The sequence below is a fragment of the Ascaphus truei genome, chromosome 3, assembly GCF_040206685.1.
Source record: "Ascaphus truei isolate aAscTru1 chromosome 3, aAscTru1.hap1, whole genome shotgun sequence".
NCBI lineage: Eukaryota > Metazoa > Chordata > Amphibia > Anura > Ascaphidae > Ascaphus > Ascaphus truei.
In genome coordinates, this window is record NC_134485.1 from 232,103,330 (window position 1) to 232,123,547 (window position 20,218).

General features: G+C 42.2%; 1 protein-coding gene across 1 annotated transcript in view; it reads left to right on the top strand.

The window, feature by feature from the left end:
* Positions 1-20,218, top strand: part of XK (X-linked Kx blood group antigen, Kell and VPS13A binding protein) — a 59,581-nt gene that overhangs the window by 16,896 nt on the left and 22,467 nt on the right. Inside the window, exon 2 of the mRNA XM_075590303.1 lies at positions 6,586-6,848. Within this exon, the coding sequence (XP_075446418.1) occupies positions 6,586-6,848 (263 nt within the window). The remainder of the gene's footprint in view (positions 1-6,585; positions 6,849-20,218) is intronic.

A 20,218-nucleotide genomic window follows, 5' to 3' on the forward strand; every position in this document is an offset into this window, starting at 1 on the left:
TTTTTTTTGAAACAGAATTTGGTTCTTTAGATTTCAAGGTGGGTGTTGTACCCAAACTGGCACATGATGTGTTAATAGGGACCGACTTTCCCCATTTTCTAAAAATGTGGTCCCCAGCTCAGAATAGCGCCCAGAGTTCAATAGCAGACCATAACGAAGTGTTAGAAGAAACAAATCCTTTCCCTTTTTCAGAAATGGAGGTTGACGAGGGCCCAAATAAGAAGGGGGAAAAGGAGGAGTGCTGTGAAATTCCCTTCCCCATCACTACTTTGGTAGGGAATACCCCAAATCAAGATGTTGATCAGGCACTTACCACCCCAGTACAGGATAAGACCCTCGCTGACCTAGAGGTCAGTCCTGGGAGTTTTAAGAAGGCCCAGTGGGAGGACCCCACATTAGCGGTAGCAAGGGGAAATATACGGGACCAGAATAGTACTCATGGCCAACCAGATAGGTCACTTGCTTACCCCTACTTCGAGGTAGAGAACGACCTAGTATATCGGGTTGATAAAAGAAAATCAGTTACAACTAAACAATTGTTGGTACCACGGACATTCCGTAACGTAGTATTACACCTCGCACATAGTCATCCATTGGGGGGACACCTAGGGGTGGAAAAGACAAAAGAAAAGGTTCTCCGAAGCTTTTATTGGCCTGGGATTCTGGCAGAAATTACAAACTATTGTTCCTCATGCCCAGAATGTCAGATCACCGCCCCGTTCAAAGCATACCGCAGCCCATTGGTACCCCTTCCCATAATAGAGGTACCATTTGACCGGATTGCTATGGATCTAGTAGGACCCCTAATAAAGTCTGCTAGGGGACATCAGCATATATTGGTAATATTAGATTATGCTACCCGATATCCGGAGGCAGTTCCCCTACGTAGCACCTCTGCTAAAAACATAGCAAAAGAGTTAGTACTTCTGTTTTCCCGGGTCGGAATTCCTAAAGAGATCTTATCTGACCAGGGAACACCATTTATGTCCCAAGTAACAAAAGAGCTATGTAAACTCCTAAAAATCAAGCATCTCAGAACCTCAGTCTATCATCCACAAACAGATGGTTTAGTGGAAAGGTTCAATAAAACCTTAAAGAGCATGTTACGCCGGGCGGTCGATAAGGATGGGAAAAACTGGGACTGTTTGTTACCATACCTGTTATTTGCCATTAGGGAAGTTCCCCAGTCATCCACAGGCTTCTCCCCGTTTGAACTATTGTATGGCCGACATCCAAGGGGCTTACTGGATATAGCCAAAGAAACTTGGGAACACGAGGTTACCCCTTACAGAAGTGTAATAGAGCATGTTGCCCAAATGCAGGACCGCATTGCTGCAGTCCTACCCATAGTGAGGGAACACATGGAGAAAGCTCAAGAAGCACAAAGGAATACGTATAATAAGGGTGCTAGGGTCAGAATTTTTTTTCCAGGTGATAGGGTACTAGTTCTGGTTCCCACCGTGGAGAGTAAATTCCTTGCTAAATGGCATGGGCCATATGAGGTCTTGGAAAGAGTGGGAGAAGTAAATTATAGGGTAAGGCAGCCAGGTAGGAGGAAACCTGAGCAAATTTACCATATAAACCTACTCAAGCCCTGGAAAGATAGAGAGGTCTTGTTAACCCTAGTACCCCCAGGTCCGTCAGAGAATCAAGAAACTGACCCAGAGGTTAGCATAGCTGAAACACTGTCCGTGCATCAGAAACGAGAGGTCCAGAGTTTAGTGAGAAGGAACAAAGAAATCTTCTCTACACAGCCAGGTAAAACTAACGTAATTAAACATGACATAGTCTCTGAACCGGGGGTCCGAGTTAACCTTAAACCGTACCGAATCCCAGAGGCCAAGAGAGAGGCTATAAGTTTAGAGGTTAAAAAAATGCTAAAACTAGGCGTAATTGAGGAATCCCAAAGTGGGTGGAACAGCCCTATAGTTTTAGTCCCAAAGCCAGACGGTACAACAAGGTTTTGTAATGACTACCGGAAACTAAACGCGGTGTCAAAATTTGATACTTATCCTATGCCCAGGGTGGATGAACTTGTAGAGAGACTGGGCAAAGCCCGATATCTCACAACCCTAGACCTAACAAAAGGGTACTGGCAGGTTCCCCTCACAGAAAGGGCAAAAGAAAAAACAGCCTTCTCAACCCCAGACGGCCTCTTTCAATATAAGGTGCTGCCTTTTGGCTTACATGGAGCTCCCGCCACATTCCAAAGAATGATGGATAAAATTTTAAAACCACATGTTCGGTACGCTGCCGCCTACCTGGATGATGTGGTAATCCATAGTGAAGATTGGCAGTCCCACCTTCCAAAGGTCCAAGCTGTGCTCGACGCAGTTCGGTCTGCTGGACTAACTGCTAACCCCGCTAAATGCACTATTGGTCTGGAGGAGGCCAAGTATCTGGGGTATTCTATTGGTAGAGGGTTACTCAAACCACAAACACTCAAAGTAGAGGCGATACAAAATTGGCCAAGGCCAGTCACAAAAAAACAAGTAAGGACCTTTTTGGGGTTAATTGGCTACTATAGGAGGTTTATTCCCAATTTTGCAACTAAGGCAACCCCACTAACCGACCTCACAAAAGCAAGAGGACCGCTAATGGTAAAGTGGTCCCCCGAAGCCGAACAGGCCTTTAGAAGCCTGAAAGAAGCTCTCTGTGCCCAACCAGTGTTGGTCACACCTGACTTCTCCAAAGAGTTCGTAGTCCAAACCGACGCATCTGAGGTAGGGCTGGGGGCGGTACTCTCCCAGGAGTCTCAAGGGGAGGAGCACCCCATCCTTTATTTAAGTAGGAAACTAAATCCCCAGGAGAAAAATTACTCCATAGTCGAGAAAGAGTGTCTCGCAATAAAGTGGGCTGTAGAGACACTCAAGTATTATCTGTTGGGGAGAAAGTTCCGATTGGTCACAGATCATGCACCCCTTACCTGGATGTGTCAAAATAGGGAGAAGAACGCTAGGGTGACCAGGTGGTTCCTAAGCCTACAGCCCTTTAAATTTTCTGTGGAACACAGGTCGGGGCACAAACATGGCAATGCCGACGGGTTGTCAAGGATGCACTCCCTAATATCCATGGTCGCTCACCCCTCGAGGTCTGAGCTGGGGGGGAGGATATGTGACAGAAACCAGGGGTTGGTAATAAACTCCATATACAGGGCTCCCAGGATACTGAACAGTTTCTGTCCTGTCTAAGCTGAACAGGGCAGCCTCGTGGTACAGGCACTCCATTCCACAGTTTGTCTGCTGCCTGTTTTCTGTCACCTGTCATGCTGATTAGAGTTCAGGTATATAAGACCTGTTTCCTGTTTCCTCTGAGCCCCGCCCAAGAGCCTGGAAGGCTGCTGAACTGCAGAGGGGTGAGAAAGCCTCTTTCCCAAATCGCTTCATTCATTCTGTTAGTTTGTCTAAAGACTGCAAAGGTACTTATTTTGTTGGTGGAAGTGGACAAGCCACTTCCAACTCTGAGTCAGGGACATCTAAGTTTAAGTTATCGCTCAGACGAGCAGCTTTTTGTTTGGCTTTGTTTTCTGTTTAAACTGTGGCAGTCTCAGTGCCTGGGACTGAATAAACCAGGCATAGCCTGTTTAAAGGAACAGTACGTGACGTCTCATCATTTAACCTACCCTAAAAGACCGTGTTCTAACAGTCCCGGACAGACGGCGGAGCCCCGGAGTAAGCCGTTTGTCACATAATATATATATATATATATATATATATATATATACAGTCACCTCATCTCATTCTCTATATCTCTCTTCTCCCCTTCTCCACCTCCATCTACCCCCCGGTTCTGCAGAAACCTGCTCTCTATTCACTTACCTTACTTTGAGTCCACTTTACGCTCCTCCCTCTCCTCTTTCAGCTCTGCTACAGACCCTGACAACCTGGTCAGGAACTACAACTCTGCCTTGTCCTCCTCTCTTGATCTAAATGCCCCGCTTTCTCTCTGCCGCCCTTGCCCTTCTAACCCTAGACCCTGGCTATATTCCCACACGCGCATGCAGCGTTCCTCCACTCATTCCTCTGAACGCCTCTGGAGGAAATCTCATACTCTCGCAGACTTCCTTCACTACAAATTTATGCTATCCTGTTTCAACTCTGCCCTCTTGCAAGCTAAACAAGCCTACTTTTCTTCACTAATCAACATGCACAAGTCTAACCCACGCCGACTGTACTCTGTCTTTGATACTCTATTCAAACCACCCTCAGCTGCCTCTCCTTCCTCCATCTCTGCTCAGGACTTTGCTGACTATTTTAAGGAAAAGATGGAATCCAAACGTCAGAACATCCCCTCTGTTTCTTCCTCCCATCCTTCACCTCTTCCTCACTCTCCTCCTGCCTTCCTTGACTCTTTTTCCACTGTCTCAGAGGAGGATGTGTCGCTGTTGATCGCCTCTTCTCCCTCTACCACTTGCTCTCTTGACCCCATTCCCTGCCATCTCCTAAAACCTCTTGGTCCTACTATAATCCCTACGCTCACACACATTTTTAACTCCTCCCTCTGCTCTGGAACCTTTCCATCCTCCTTCAAACATGCAACATTTATACCATTACTCAAAAACAGCAAGCTTGACCCTACCTGTCCTTCTAACTATCGACCTGTCTCCCTCCTGCCTTTTGCCTCTAAACTCCTTGAACGTCTTGTATTCTCTCGATTGCTACACTTTCTCAACGCCTATTCTCTCCTAGACCCTCTACAATCTGGCTTACGCACTGCTCACTCGACTTAAACAGCTCTCACTAAAACAACTGATGACCTCCATGCTGCCAAAGACAGAGGTCATTACACTCTGCTCATATTAATCGACCTCTCTGCAGCATTTGACACCGTGGACCACTCTCTTCTCCTTCACATTCTCCATACTCTTGGTATTCTGAAAAAAGCTTTATCTCCTCTTACCTCTCCCATCGTACTTTCAGTGTCTCTTTTGCTAACACCTCCTCCTTCTCTATTGATCTCTCTGTGGGGGTACCCCAGGGCTCTGTCCTTGGACTCTTCTCTTTGCTCTTTACACACTCTCTCTAGGTGACCTAATCACATCTTTTGGGTTTAAATATCACCTCTATGCTGATGACACACAAATTTACCTCTCAACTCCTGACCTTACACCTGCTATACAGACCAAAGTTTCTGAATGTCTCTCTGGAATATCATCCTGGATGGCCCTCTGCCGACAAACTTAACATGGCAAAAACAGAGCTCCTTATACTTCCTCCAAAACCTACTACCTCCTTCCACATTAGTGTTGGAAGTATCATCATTCACCCAGTAACCCAAGCACGCTTCCTAGGGGTCACACTCGACTCCTCTCTCACATTCGCCCCTCACATTCAAAACATATCTAAAACCTGTCGCTTGTTGCACCGCAATATAACAAAGATACGCCCTTTTCTCTGTTGCTCGACTGCTAAAACTTTGACTCAGGCCTCATTCTCTCCCACCTCGATTACTGTAACTCCTGCTGTCCGGACTTCCTGCCTCTCACCTGTATCCCCTACAATCTGTCCTAAACGCTGCTGCCAGAATCACTCTACTATTTCCGAAATCTGTCTCAGCGTCCCCCCTGCTGAAGTCATTCTCCTGGCTTCCTATCAAATCACGCATCTCGCACTCAATTCTCCTCCTCACTTTTAAAGCTTTACACTCTTCTGCTCCTACTTACATCTCAGCCCTAATTTCTTTCTATGCACCATCCCGACTCAAGGATGCCATCTCTTTACCCCCTTTGTATCTAAAGCCCTATCCTGCCTTACACCTTTCTCACTTTCTGCCCCACACCTCTGGAATGCCCTTCCCCTCAATTCCCAACTAGCACCCTCTCTATCCACCTTTAAGACCCACCTTAAGACACACTTGCTTAAAGAAGCATATGAGTAACACCGTGGCTAATACTATACACGATACATAAAGCTTAGCCCCCTACAGACGCACTTACCTGAATGCCCTCCTACTGTCTCTGTACGTTCTCCTCACCAATTAGATTGTAAGCTCCCCGTAGCAGGGACTCCTCTTCCAAAATTTTACTTTTATGTCTGAAACACTTATTCCCATGATCTGTTATTTGTATTATTTGTTATTTATATGATTGTCACGTGTATTACTAATGTGAAGCGCTATATAAATAAAGACATACGTACATACATACATACAGGTAACTCTCAATGTATTATTTACTGGTTAAACATTTTATAAATGAAAAAAACCCAGTGAAAACAAGGCCACAACTTAGAAATATTAAGTTAGTTATCCCTAAACTCTGAATGTTTTGCTTTAACTAGTTATTTAAATTCATATGCAAACATATGAATATTGAATGTCTATTCTGAATACATTACATCTGATAACATTGTAAGGACAGTGTTAAAAAGCATGATTAGGGTAAGTAATAAGTGTTATGCTTATTATATATCAGGTACTTTCTCTTCACAACTCATGGTTGTCCAGATGTGGAAGATGGTGCTACAGTACTTGTCTGAACTTCAACAGCTAGAGATGCCACCACTACAAAGAGAATCAATAAAGAGGCTCATTCACAGATGATGCAGCCTTAATTGAACTAAATATAGTTGTCTGATTCTTTTCCAGGTGCATTGAAGTCTTCTGCATTTATTGCAAAAGTGGTAGAGTTGAAGAACCTTACGTTAGCATCACCAAAAAGAGACAACTGCCCAAGGGAGGCTGTTCAGAAGAAGTGGAGAAAGAAGTGGGTCAAACAGAAGGGAAATTGTACACCCACAGATCTGCTTTCAGCCGGGCCTCAGTCATTCAAGCTTTCCTTGGATCAGCACCTCAGCTGACACTTCAACTTTACATAAGTGTATTGCAGCAGCATATTACGGTAGCCAGAAGTAAGTCAGCTCTCATTTGCAGTATACCATATGTAATCTATAGAACTATAAAGCTTGTTTATGAAACCATTTGGGTTACTATGCCATCATTGACAATAACGGTGTTGTGTTGGGGACAATTGATTAGTTAGACAAAGCAAACATAGGGAACGGAACTGATGGATATTATTAGAAAAGAAAAATACTGCTTTAATAAAATACATGGGAAGCAATAAAGCAATGAGGATGCTTACAATTAATGTATCACGTTTGCACACATTTATCTAATTGCTCCTTATGTGATAACAAACACATTATTTTACCCCATATTAGCCATGGTGTTGATTCTGCTGGGTATCAAAAACAACTCATGAGTCAGGAACATCATACAAAAAAGTTGTGTTGCAGCTCTCATCAGCAGCTCAGAGTAAAAAAGAACGAAGTTGTTTTGCAGTGTTAAAATATAAAATCTTGTTACATTTTTTTTTAGCAAAACTGGTTTTTGCTGCTACTGTGGAGAAAGAACCAATGTGGTCTAAGCCGCTTACAAATGTAAATGGTTAAATAAGCCAGACAAAGCTGACCAAATAATTTGTGCATGCACTGTATGGCATGATGTTTTAGATATTGTGGTCTCTTACTGAAGCTCCACGTGGGGAACTGAGATTTTAAGCTTTACACCAATTTCAAATCCAATGAAAACTAAACAAAGTTTTTCACAGGAATGTGGTCATTATAAATATATATAATGAATAGACGATACCGTTCTGTGGCTAATTAAATGCTTTTATTTGTGTGAGCTTTTGAGATACACTGATCTCTTCTTCCAGCGATGTTACATTGAATAAAGCAGGCAAGTGGTTTACTCAAAAACAGTGGATCTTGGAATGTGACTAGAACCCATCCCTCCCCACTGTGTAGTGTGCGATTTATGACTTAAGGTGTTAAATAGTCCCTGAATGTGAGGGATGTAAGTGTGTGTATGTGTATATATATATATATATATATATATATATATATATATATATACACAGTGTATATAATATATATATATATATATATATATATATATATATATATATATATATATATATATATATATATACACATGAAGGTCAGTCAGCACACTGTAGTAGAAAAGGTTGTAATAGCAGATGCTAGTCCCATAGAGAATAAGTATGATACGAACCAATCCAAAGACCAGTAAAGAGACAGCAGACCGCACGGGGTTAATCCAAAAATCTATATTCACAACATGAAATACATCATGTTGGTGATTGGTTCCCTTTGTTTGCATTGCACTATGGGTGAGGGTATATATGTTTGGTCACTTGCACTTGTGGGTTGCACGGCCCTGAGGAAGGTCTCTCTGTGGGACCGAAACGTTGGCTTACGTGTATTTCATGTTGTGAATATAGATTTTTGGATTAACCCCGTGCGGTCTGCTGTCTCTTTACTGGTCTTTGGATTGGTTCGTATCATATATATATATATATATATGTATATATATATATACAGTGTTCGACAAATCACCCAAAAATCTACTCGCCCAACAAAAAAATCTACTCGCCACCTTGTCCCGCCGCCAACCCCGCCCCCAACCCCGCCCTAGTCCCGCCCCCAACCCCGCCCTAGTCCCGCCCCCAGGCCCACTTTAAAAAAAAAAAGAATAAATTCATAGTAAGAACATTCGTTTTTGACTTTAGTTTATTTATTGTATTACATTATACTACAATTAGTCCTTGTTACGTGTGTGTGTGTGTAAATGTTCCTGAACCCCATAACTAGTGCCTGGACGCCCCCGCGTCACAATATCTAAAGCAGCAATCCCGCCTGGGATCTTACCTGATCCGCAGTCCCTCAATGTCCAGGTGCCCTCATTCCCGCAATGTTATACATTGGAGGGGAGGTGTTCCTTGCCTGTCTTCTGGGTTGGGGGGGATTCCGATGTCTCCCGTGTGAAGCTCGAGAGTCAGATCTGGAAGAAAGCAGTATAGGAAATTTATAAAAATATATAAAAAAAATAAGAAAATAGATTATTTTGGTGTAGGTATAGGGCAGTTAAGATATATAGGGTAAATAAGAGATCCAGAGTGTGAGAGAGAGACAGAGACACACACACACACACACACACACACACAGACACACACACACACAGACACACACACACACACACACACACACACACACACACACACACACACAGACACACACACACACAGACACACACACACAGACACACACACACACACACACACACACACACACACACACACACACACACACACACACACACACACACACACACACACACACACACACACACACACACACAGAGAGAGACACAGAGAAAGAGAGAGATATGAGAGAGAGAGATATGAGAGAGAGAGATATGAGAGAGAGAGAGATATGAGAGAGAGACATCCCCGCACTCACCCCAGCCTCCGCTGCATATCTGAAGGTAAGGGGACAAACGGGGGACCAGGGGGACCAAGGCTTTATATATATACGTTTTATGTTATGTCTATATATATCAACCATGTTTTAAGTTATGGTGGGTGAAAAAGGCAACACGAAACCTCCACCGTATTGCATACAGCAAATTAAAAGATCACTTGTGAGCACATTCACATGTCTTAGGCAGGTCTGCAACCCTGCCTTTCATCATTATCCCCAGCATGCAGTGCTTTCACTGCAGCAAGGGATTCTGGGAATTACATGCAAATGAGCACACAATGGGCCTTATTCAGAAAGCCTCGATAAGGCCCTTATCAAGCACTTATCGCCCACAATGGGCACTCGTATTCAGATAGCCTCGATAAGTGCTCGATAACGGCCTGTATCGACGCAAAATTTTATCTCCATCCGAAATTCGCTGACTGAGCAGCGATCAGCCCCTTATCGACCATTTTCGGATGGTTGATAAACTCGCGCGATTCAGAGACCCGCAAGTCGGCTGTCGTGGCCTATCGCAGCCCATCGCAGCCCTAAAAAAGGATTTTCTCTCCAAATTCAATTCACCACATAATTGTTGGTCAATTGGTGGGGAGATGGGTCGATGAGCTGCGATGGGTCGGGACTTAGAAAAAATAAGGCCGCTTTCCTGCCTCGGATTGATGCCGGGGGTCTCCGGAGCTGATAGCCATTAATAGAAGCTCCGGACCACCCCGGCATGCATCCGAGGCAGGAAACATGCATGTACAGCAACTTCATTACCTTAGCGGCTAACCGCTAAGGCAATGAAGGGGTTAATACCGCTAAGGTAATTAAGGGGTTAACCCAACCGCTACCCACCCGCAAGGTCTAAACACCCATCCTTAGGGCTAATACCCACCCGTCAGGCCTAAGCACCCACCCCAGACTGACTATACCCACCCTATACCCATTGAGTAGTATAGTGGTACATCATACCCATATAATAATAATATGGGCATGATAAGCCTCAATAGCACTCAATGGGCACCCTAATAAAAATACAGTAATACATAAGACACACAATAATAAAAGCCAACTAAACTACCAAAAAACACACTTCACTAAATACAAACAGTAGCCAGCTAATTCAATCAATATAATCAATAGCAAAATCAACATTGAATTAATTAAACCATTATCCAATCAAAACAATTAATTCGGAAAACAACTCAAAATGAATAGTAACACTAACCAATGTAAACAATGAATTAATCCAACATTAATTATTGTAACCATTAAAAGACAAATAAATCAATTAAAACAATCTCTGAAGTATCCATAAAATACATTAGCTAACATAATATAACATTAAGTACAAACGAATACCAATCGCAAACCTTTTCTTACATTAACCATAAACAAACAATCACATCCACATCATTAACAAGCGAGAAATGCCCCCCAAATATTGGCATAATAATGTATTAATCTGTACCCTAAAGAGGTACAGATTAATATATTATCAGTCAATGTGCCTCCCCCCAAAATTTAAAAAACACATCCAAAAAATAAACCTGTAAAAAGAGACATTTACAAACATTGAATATCTTACTTACCATTAGAAGCGGTGGCCCTCCGACTCCCGGGGTAACAGGAAGCTCACGTACCTTGAATGCCTCCAATAGCATCCAATGCCATCCGCCATCAAGATCCTGCTCAGGTACCCCAATCTTCTTTTTTCTTTCTTTACTCACCGTCTTCTATCTTCATCTGTAACCATTTCTTGTTCTTCTTTATCTTCTTTCTTCATCTGTCAATCCATAAAAACCCATGTTAAATCCCAGCCGATGCTGTCTCGTTGGCTTCTTGGGCTCAAATGAGGCATCACGGCCTTAAATAGGGCTTGTGACGTCACATTTAGCCTCAAAATGGGTAACAGCCACCTGATTGGCTGTTAAAACCATGTTCCGACTTTAATTTTTGACCGGGACATTTCCTTGCATAGGAGATACCGGCACCCCATATAAGAGGTCTGTATCTCGGGAAGCAGGGTGTCCCCGGACATAAAACCAACGTGGTTCAGCTCCGGAGACCCCCTGCACCTCTACACTATTAAAGAAATATATATTTAAATAAATATTTTTCGTGCGACATTTCAGCTGGGAGAGGCGGCTCTCTCAGAGCCACTCTCTCTGCAGCAGAAATGAATCGCCGGCTTTTGACTTTTCAGAGGGTTGATGCTCTCGCTGGCAGCAACTCGCTAGTTTTGAGAATTTTGCTATCACTGGTATTCGAGCCTTTCTGAATATCGTGATAGCAACGCCCAAAAAAACGCCACTTTAAATTCCTTGGCGAATTTTTTTATGAACTCTCTCTGAATGAGGCCCAATGTGTCACCTTTTGTCTGAAAATCCATTGTTAAATGGAGCCCATATAAGCTAATGCTCGCTGTTAACACAGCTTTAAAAGCACAGCATGGGAATCAGATGCAAAGCCAGAGAAACCATTCAGACATGTTTCAACCCTAATGGGTATCATCAGTATCATCTGATTCCTATGCTGTGCTTTTAAAGCTGTGAAAGGCAGGGTTGCAGACCTGCGTAAAACATGTGAATGTGCTCACAAGTGATCTTTATATATATATATATATATATATATATATATATATATATATACACACACACACACACACACACACACACACTCACACACACACAGGGCTTGACAAATTACCCTGAAAAGCTACTCGCCAAATTAAAAAAGCTACTCACCACCTAGCCCCGCTCCCAGTCCCACCATTTTTTTTTGCCTGCAAAAGCAAAAAGGAAATCACCAATTGTGCTGAAAAAACTGCACCACAATCCTAACATACAGCTTCTCTACTTTCCTGGTATTGATCCACAGGACTTCTGTATCATTACCGCACCTTCACATATTGCTGCACCGTTAACAGCCCAAAATAGTTCTGTCAAAGCACCTCCACCACTTTGTAATTAGGACTTGTTCCTAAGTAAACCTCAGTAGTCCTGTAGCCTACAACATCGGATAATACCTGTTACTCAGCCAACAGACGTCCATCTCCCTGCCATGAGTGTCGGGATTCCTCTTCCGGGGGCTCCAGTGCAGTGCATGGCAGCAACATGAGGAGAACTTTGCCGCTCCGCAGCAGCTCCTGTGTCTTCCCAGTATCCCATGGCCCTTTTCATATACTTTATATAATACACCATGCGGGAAGTGAACCCCATATGCTTCATATGCTAGTGTAATTCTCTAACTTCTACACCACAGCACAGGGTGTTTGATGAATATACAATCCAAACAACCATAGGGTTATGAAACGATCAAGGGTTCAATTCCTGCATGGTGTATTATATAAATTATATATACAGCTCAACCCTGTTATAGCGCGATCCGCTATAACACTGATCTGCTTATAACGCGGTTTGAGCTTGGACCCCGAATTTAACACACACACTGCACACACTTACTGCACACTGCATACACTCACAGCACACTGCACACACTCACAGCACACTGCATACATTCACTGCACATACTCACAGCACACTGCACACACTCACAGCACACTGCACACACACAGCACACTGCAAACACACACACTGACACACTGACACACACACACACACACACACACAGTCTCACACAGTCAAATACACACACACACACACACACACACACACACACACACACACACACACACACACACACACACACACAGAGACACACTGTCTCTTTAAGACGGAAGCAGAAGCAGGAAGCAGAGACAGGGAGAAGAGCTGCCAGATGCCGGGTAAGTGCTGTGTGCTGTTGCCGCTGCCCCACCGGGTCTGGGAACACTGGGAGAGTTCTCAGCTTTCCCCTTATGGCGGACACAATACCACCACCACACAAAAAATAATAATTCGGCGGCATTTTTTTTGCGACCCCGTTTATAACGCGATGGTCGCGGGTGGCCCCCGAGGACCGCGCTATAATGGCATTAAGCTGTAATAATGTATATGTAGCCATGCCTGGCTTGGCTACTACTCTACCCTGCTTGAAATGTAAACCCTGGCATCAGTGCAGGCAGTGTTAGGCCCAATCTAGGGGTTTCCCCACAAGCAAGAAGCTCCCTTGAGTGACAAGGGGGGAGGCGGGCTAAGGCCTGTGTTCTACCCAATAAGAGGCTCAGACCTTGGACCCTCCCCCTCGGTACTTAAGGGGCTGTACACCCAAATTGTTTCAGTTGTCTCTCCCTTGAGAGAGACTTGTCTCACAGAAGAGGTGTGCAGGGTTCTGTCACCTACTATCCCCTCCCCTAGGGGAGTGGGTGATAACCATACCCCCTACTCCATCAGGGAGTAGGGGAAGAGCTAGGACTGAAATCTGGGGCCCATGACTTAGGGTTGAGTCCAGGGATCATCCTGAGGCTGGGGGCCTAGTGTGCAGTGTATCCAGATTTGCTGTTGTATGCTGCAGAGAATAAAGACTATTCCTGTTACCAAATATACTCCTGCCTGAATGTTCAGTCTATCGGGGGGAGTATGAGAGAGTTCTTCCGCAGCACTTCTGGAGCCTGCGGCAGATAGAGGCACTGATACCTGAATGAAGGGGAACCAGCTATCACCCCTAAAGCCTGTCCTGTTTCCCCAACAACATCAGCGGGATCTCAGACCTTATGTGAGCCAGCAGGTACTTAGCACCAATACACACCTGGTAGCATGGGAATCTCGCAGGGTGGGGGAAACACCGCTGCATATAAATTATACTACACCATGCGGGAATTGAACCCCTGATACTTCATATTATAGTGCAATTCTCCGATTAAAATTGCCCAATTAGAATACACCTTACAAACAACCATAGGGTTGTTTAAAGAGGATAACCCGATCAACGGCTCAATTCCTGCATGGTGTGGTATAATAATATATTATATAAATGTCAAATGACGCCGCGTGGCTATTTTGAAAGGAGCTGCAGGGGAAACACTGAAATTTGCTGGGAAGGAGAAGAATGCCGGGAGATGCCACCGCAGGTAAGGACTCGAGTATATATACATGTTTGCCATAATATTATTATTTACTTGTAAGCAACTCAATAGCAGATTCAATTGACAAACTCATCAGTGCCTGAGAGGGCTGGAGTGGAGCTTACTACAGGCAGGCCTCGTTTTACAACGCTTCGCTTTACAACGAATGGCTTATCCAACGCTATGCAATGCATACCTATATTCATTTTTACAACGCCAAAACGGCTTATCCAACGCTCTTACGACGCTTTGCAAAGTTGTTTATGTGTATATAATATATATATCATATAATATAATATGATATTATACTATATAATATATTATTTTATTAAATTACATTATATAATATGTTATATATATATATATATATATATATATAATACAGTATATACACTATATAATGTATTTGTGTGCTGCATATCTTATTGCCTGAGTAAAATATTTTGTGTATTTTAGCATTAAAAATGCCTTCAGGAACGGAACCTTTCATTTAAACAGTGTTCCTATGGGAAAATGTGTTTTGCTTTAAGACGTTTCGCTATCTAACGTCATTTTGTGTAACGCATTGTGTTGGATAACCGAGGACTGCCTGTACTTGAAAATACTTAAAGCCACAGTTAATGCTGCTCCTACTTTCTGGAACCTTGTTTGTGACTGTGTTCTAGTCCTAACATACCCAAAACACAAGTGTCCAGAGTTTCAATTTAAATGCCACCCGGGTTGCAGTAAAAGTCACAGAAACAAACAAAAGTAAACTTATCAATGACTCAAACTAGACAAAACCACACAACAGCAGTATTAAGGTAGTATTAAGAATAGATGGCAACTGGTCAGTGGCCACCGACATAACCCTAGCCAGATCATACAAATAATATATAACAACGTCATGCAATATAGCACTGTCTTGGCAAAACATTGTCCACATTAATCAATAGAGAAAAAATGGTAGAAATGGTGGTCACTGCTCACCGAGCTCTGGAATCAACCAAGCGCAGTATAAGTAAAAAATATTATTTATTCATGCAAAAAACGGAAAGGCATACAGAGAGTGTACAGCTCTAACGTGTTTCGTCTCAAAGGAGACTTTATCAAAGACTTTACCGGCCAGCTGATGTATGGTGTGGGACACAGGGTGCGGTAAGAGAAGCTATTTGAGGACACTGTAAGTATCTTGCAGACACACTGCAGTGATATTTCTTTTTATTTGGATTGTTACAAGCTTATTAACCCCCCACCCTGGCTGAATCCATTTCTAACACACCGAAGACATAGTACTTATTCAACAAACTCCCCTCACACGCTGACACAATCGAGGGAATCAGAGACATTTGCTGCATGATATCTTTATTGCATTATTGCTATTGACAGAGCATCGGCTTTTTTTGAGGTTTATTCCTCATTTTTTTACTTCACTTGAATCAATAGGTGGGCAGTGTTTTTGCTAAGAATATCTCTAATATCAAATAGCGTACCAGCGCTCAAAAATGCACTTTCTCATGATGCTGCGTCGTCTGAGGAGGAGAGTCCGTGCTGGACAAGGTATGAGGCCCCGCAATAGCCCCTGCACCAAGCTCCGGAAAAGTCCTGCTGGCCCTGTATTATAGCAGTAAATCATAAAGACTATTTAAAGTGTTTTTATCAACCAACATCTCCGCACTGCAGCTGTTGTGTACTTGATAAAAATCACATATTTGTGTTGTGATCCTAGATATTTGGCTGTTATGAGGTCACATGTAGGAAGCAAAACATGTCCGATAACACCGCCTTCCTTGTACAGGTTATACGGAGCTAGTTTGCCCCTTCACTGCCAAAACTATCTGCAATACTTGGCAATATGTTGCTGGCAGTGAATGGATGCTAATTAAAAACATAAATATTAAAATAGATTATTAATTCAGCATGGGGTCATAAATAACAAACTACTAAATTATCCCTTTCACTTTCATAATACTGTATCTATTTTCTCACCAACATTTTTTTGATTATTATCCTATAGTTTTAATTGAATCATACATTAGCCAATTTTAATTAGAGTTCTTAACTGTTTGTCAGTTGTACGGCATTTTGCACAAATTGAGAGGATAGGATGTAGCTTCTATAAAACATAGTTTATAACGTTTATCCTCATCTACAGTAGCAGTTAGCAAGCAGATGTAATACGAGTGAGATAAAGTAGAAATCCTAAATCAATGAGTAGTGGGAAAATGAGTACAAGTGATGTAATACATTTTGACATTAATGTCCGGTATGGATTACTTTATTCAGCAAAGTTTAAACTGCAGATTATGGTGCTATTGTGAATCCATAATGATGTTGATGGTACAAGGGCATTCCAAAAGAATTGCTCATCCCTGCATGACCTGGAAATAAAAAGATCACAACTGTCAAAGAAAAGCTCTTCTGGGGGCAATTCTTAAGAAAATGTTAATAATGTTTGTTTTAATCTACGTTTTGATGCAATTTGATTTCATTAAAAAAAAGAAACCAAAACCTCACTTTAAATCAAACTAAGGGACTGACAATACAGTACCTTTATTTAATGCTCTTTTTGCGTTAGTCTGCATGAAAAATGTGCGCATTAAACTTATCCCTCTTGTGCATATTGGCTAAATCTACCATACATCTACTATATTATACAAATTGTTCATCTACTGTACTATAAGGAACAGGTAATGTTTCAGGACAGTAGCCTTTTCAACAGATCAACACCCAGTGACGAAAGGTTGCTGCCCTAAAACATTACCTGTTCCTTTCAGTAAGCTTATTTTTTTGCAGCAAGATTTGTGCTGATTTATTAGTGTGCCGCAAGCTCTTCTGTTCCTATACAATCACGAGTGGTTTAGCCAGACCCACTCTGTATGCCTGAGCACCCTTGTTTTGTATTCTAGGCTTTTTCAAAATGTCATACAATTTTTTGGGTGCAGTCCTTTTCCTGTTGTCCATATAATCTACTATATGCACATTAATCCGCCTACTGATTATGTGTTTAACATCATATACTCCAGCGGGTGCAGAGATATTGTGCATAGGTGTCAGGTATACCAGGCCACTCTATAAACAAAACAATAATATACTGTACAAGCATTGACAACCCCTATTTCACGGGCTGCTTTTCAGAAATCTTCTTTTCCTAGCCTGTCTATAAGGGGAGAGAGGACTGCTGAGACCTTTATAATCTCCGGCTGTTGCCGTTATGGCACTCCTTGACAAAGGCTGCTATGACAGCCGAAATGTTGGACACTTTATTTGGCTAGCCCAAGAGGGATCAAAAAAGCCCTAAGACATCCAGTCAGTCATTGAAGGATAGAAAGGAAAGGACCATGTAAGTCCGGGAGATACCAATATCTCTTCCATTGTAGGTAAGTATGCTCTGGATGAACTACTAACTTAAAGACTTTCTAGCGAGGTCCGCAAGATGGACCACATGTAGAAAACAATAACATTTTATTAACATCCAAATAAACTATTACAAGATAGTGAATATATCTACAATGATGTGATGTTTAAAATCCTCCTGGGGGTGGCAGCCCAGAGCTGCGTATGGGATCTAAGGTGCCTGTACCAGATAAGATAGTAATCTAGTATATATCAGGATATTCTGAATCTGTCTGATATTATATTCAGGACACAATGCATATGTGGCTATGTGGATGTATGCATACATATGTAAGGTCATATACTGAATATAGGCTCAAAATATACAGGGATATTGGTCCAACTGACTGTGCCCAATTATACAAGAAAAGACAAGGGTGCCCAATGCTACATCCAATTGACAAAACATACTGTATATGATAATAACTATAAAGTCAAATACTTAAATAATAATATTTTCTTGGTTATTTCGTTAAACCCTTTGGCCAAAGTGTCATAAGCCTGCATACCAACGGTAAGGTATAACCAAATTTGCAGATCCTAACACTACACTGTGAACCTTTCCTTTTACCTCTGTATGAGGGGAAACAACCATAGTAGGTCCTGTTCATACAGAAAGATGGGAAAACCTCCCAAGTTAAAAAGGTGGGGAGGGGTGTGTGCCCAATTATAGCCTAAAATTCAGAGTGGGTGAGTGACCAACTAATAGTATATACGATTGCACATATAACTCCACATATGATATACATATACTTGGATCGTTTTCTACATCCCTTTGTCAGTGCCTTGCCTTCATACCTCAGAGATACAAAACACACAAAACCCTAGCAAGCTCTTTATGGGAACCCCTGAGCCCCCACAAAATATATATGTATATAAGTGTCAAAAAGGAGAGCTATTGAGCGTGGCAAATGTATACAACAAGCGACAGAGAAGCCCAATGCTACATCCAATATGACAAAAATACACAGTAAAATACTTATATATTCTCTTGAAAATTGATCATTTAGTTTAACCCTTTGGCCAGAGCGTTGTAAGCTTGCGAGCCACGACAAGGCAGACACCTGTTATATATAGGTGTTATATATAATATATAGTGTAAGAACATAGTAATATATCTTAGGTGATTATTGCAAAATGCATATCTTATAGATACCCGATACTACCACACTAAACTACTCAGTGGTAAAATGTACCCAAGAAAGACAGAGAGTACACATCAGGATCCAACACAATATAGATCCATTTTATTTTAAGTACACATTATCACTAACCAATATAATTAGAATTAAATCTAGATCAAGGTATATTTACTATAACACCTCTATTATTATCATTAATGAGTATACTCACACCGTAGCCCTCACATCACTATTTACCAATATAAGGATATACCACTGTGATATTTTGCTTTATTATACACATAAAAACATATATAGCACCTTTTTTAGATGCACATTTGTTATTATATTCACTTTATTCATAATATTATTAAGATTATTAGTAATACTACTATCAATATTGATACTATTCACATCTTTGCTAAAGGGGATCCTGGTATATAGGGAACAATAATACCAACCTTTATCCGTATTGACTTTAGAGGCAGATAACCCTATAGGTGCACATTTCTACACTCTCCTACTTTTTGGTACCTCAGCTTTAAGTCCTGATAATATAATGATATAGGGAGATCTATACATTATGGGTCTACACAGTGCATATCTCTTCAAACCTATATGGATCTTTAGTGTGATGCAAATCTATCTACCAGTACTAAATATTACCATCTAGATGCGCCAGTGTGTTTCCATATTTTGCTGTATCTACACCATACACTATAAGAAAATAAATATATTCTCCATAAATAGAACAAATATCTCACTATACTGTATTGCATATGCCAACCTGTTGTAAAAGCTTTTTGTCTGTCATATGGGGATGTTATTTCTTTCAAATGTATAATTTTTTTTATGGTGAGTGAAGCGACCGAGTCCAGGACATATGGATAGGTCATTGCAACTTGCGGCCTTTCTATTGGCTGAAGTTGCTCCATACCTCCGTTGAAATTAATATTTAAGGGAATTACTCTGTGTCACGCTTGTGCTCGCCACAAGCCAGGAGCAGACCGCTAGGCTGAGGGGGGGTTGCATAATCACCGACCTTAGGCCTCAGAGCCAGTTCCGGAGTGCGAAGTTCATGGTCAAACAAGCTGGGGTCCGGGCTGGAGAAGGCAGCGTAGTCTGAGGGGTAGCCAGGGTCAGGATCGGAGAAGGCAGCATCGTCGTGGTTCAGGCAGGAGTTCACAACGGGTAGATGGGTGCGCTCTGCTTCAGTATAAGAACGAGAGGAGCGGGAACGGTCCATGACGCCGGTCTCAGAAGGAGGAGACAGCAGGCTGGCTGAAGAACACCGCAAGGCAGCACTGAGGGAAAAAGCTGCATGGAGAATAGCAGCTGGTCGCAGGAAACAGGAACACAGACCTCTGCGTGGAGAATAGCAGCAGGTCACAAGAAACAGGAACAAGGCACTGCGATTCCCGGTACATGGGAAACGGGTCCAGGGGACTTGG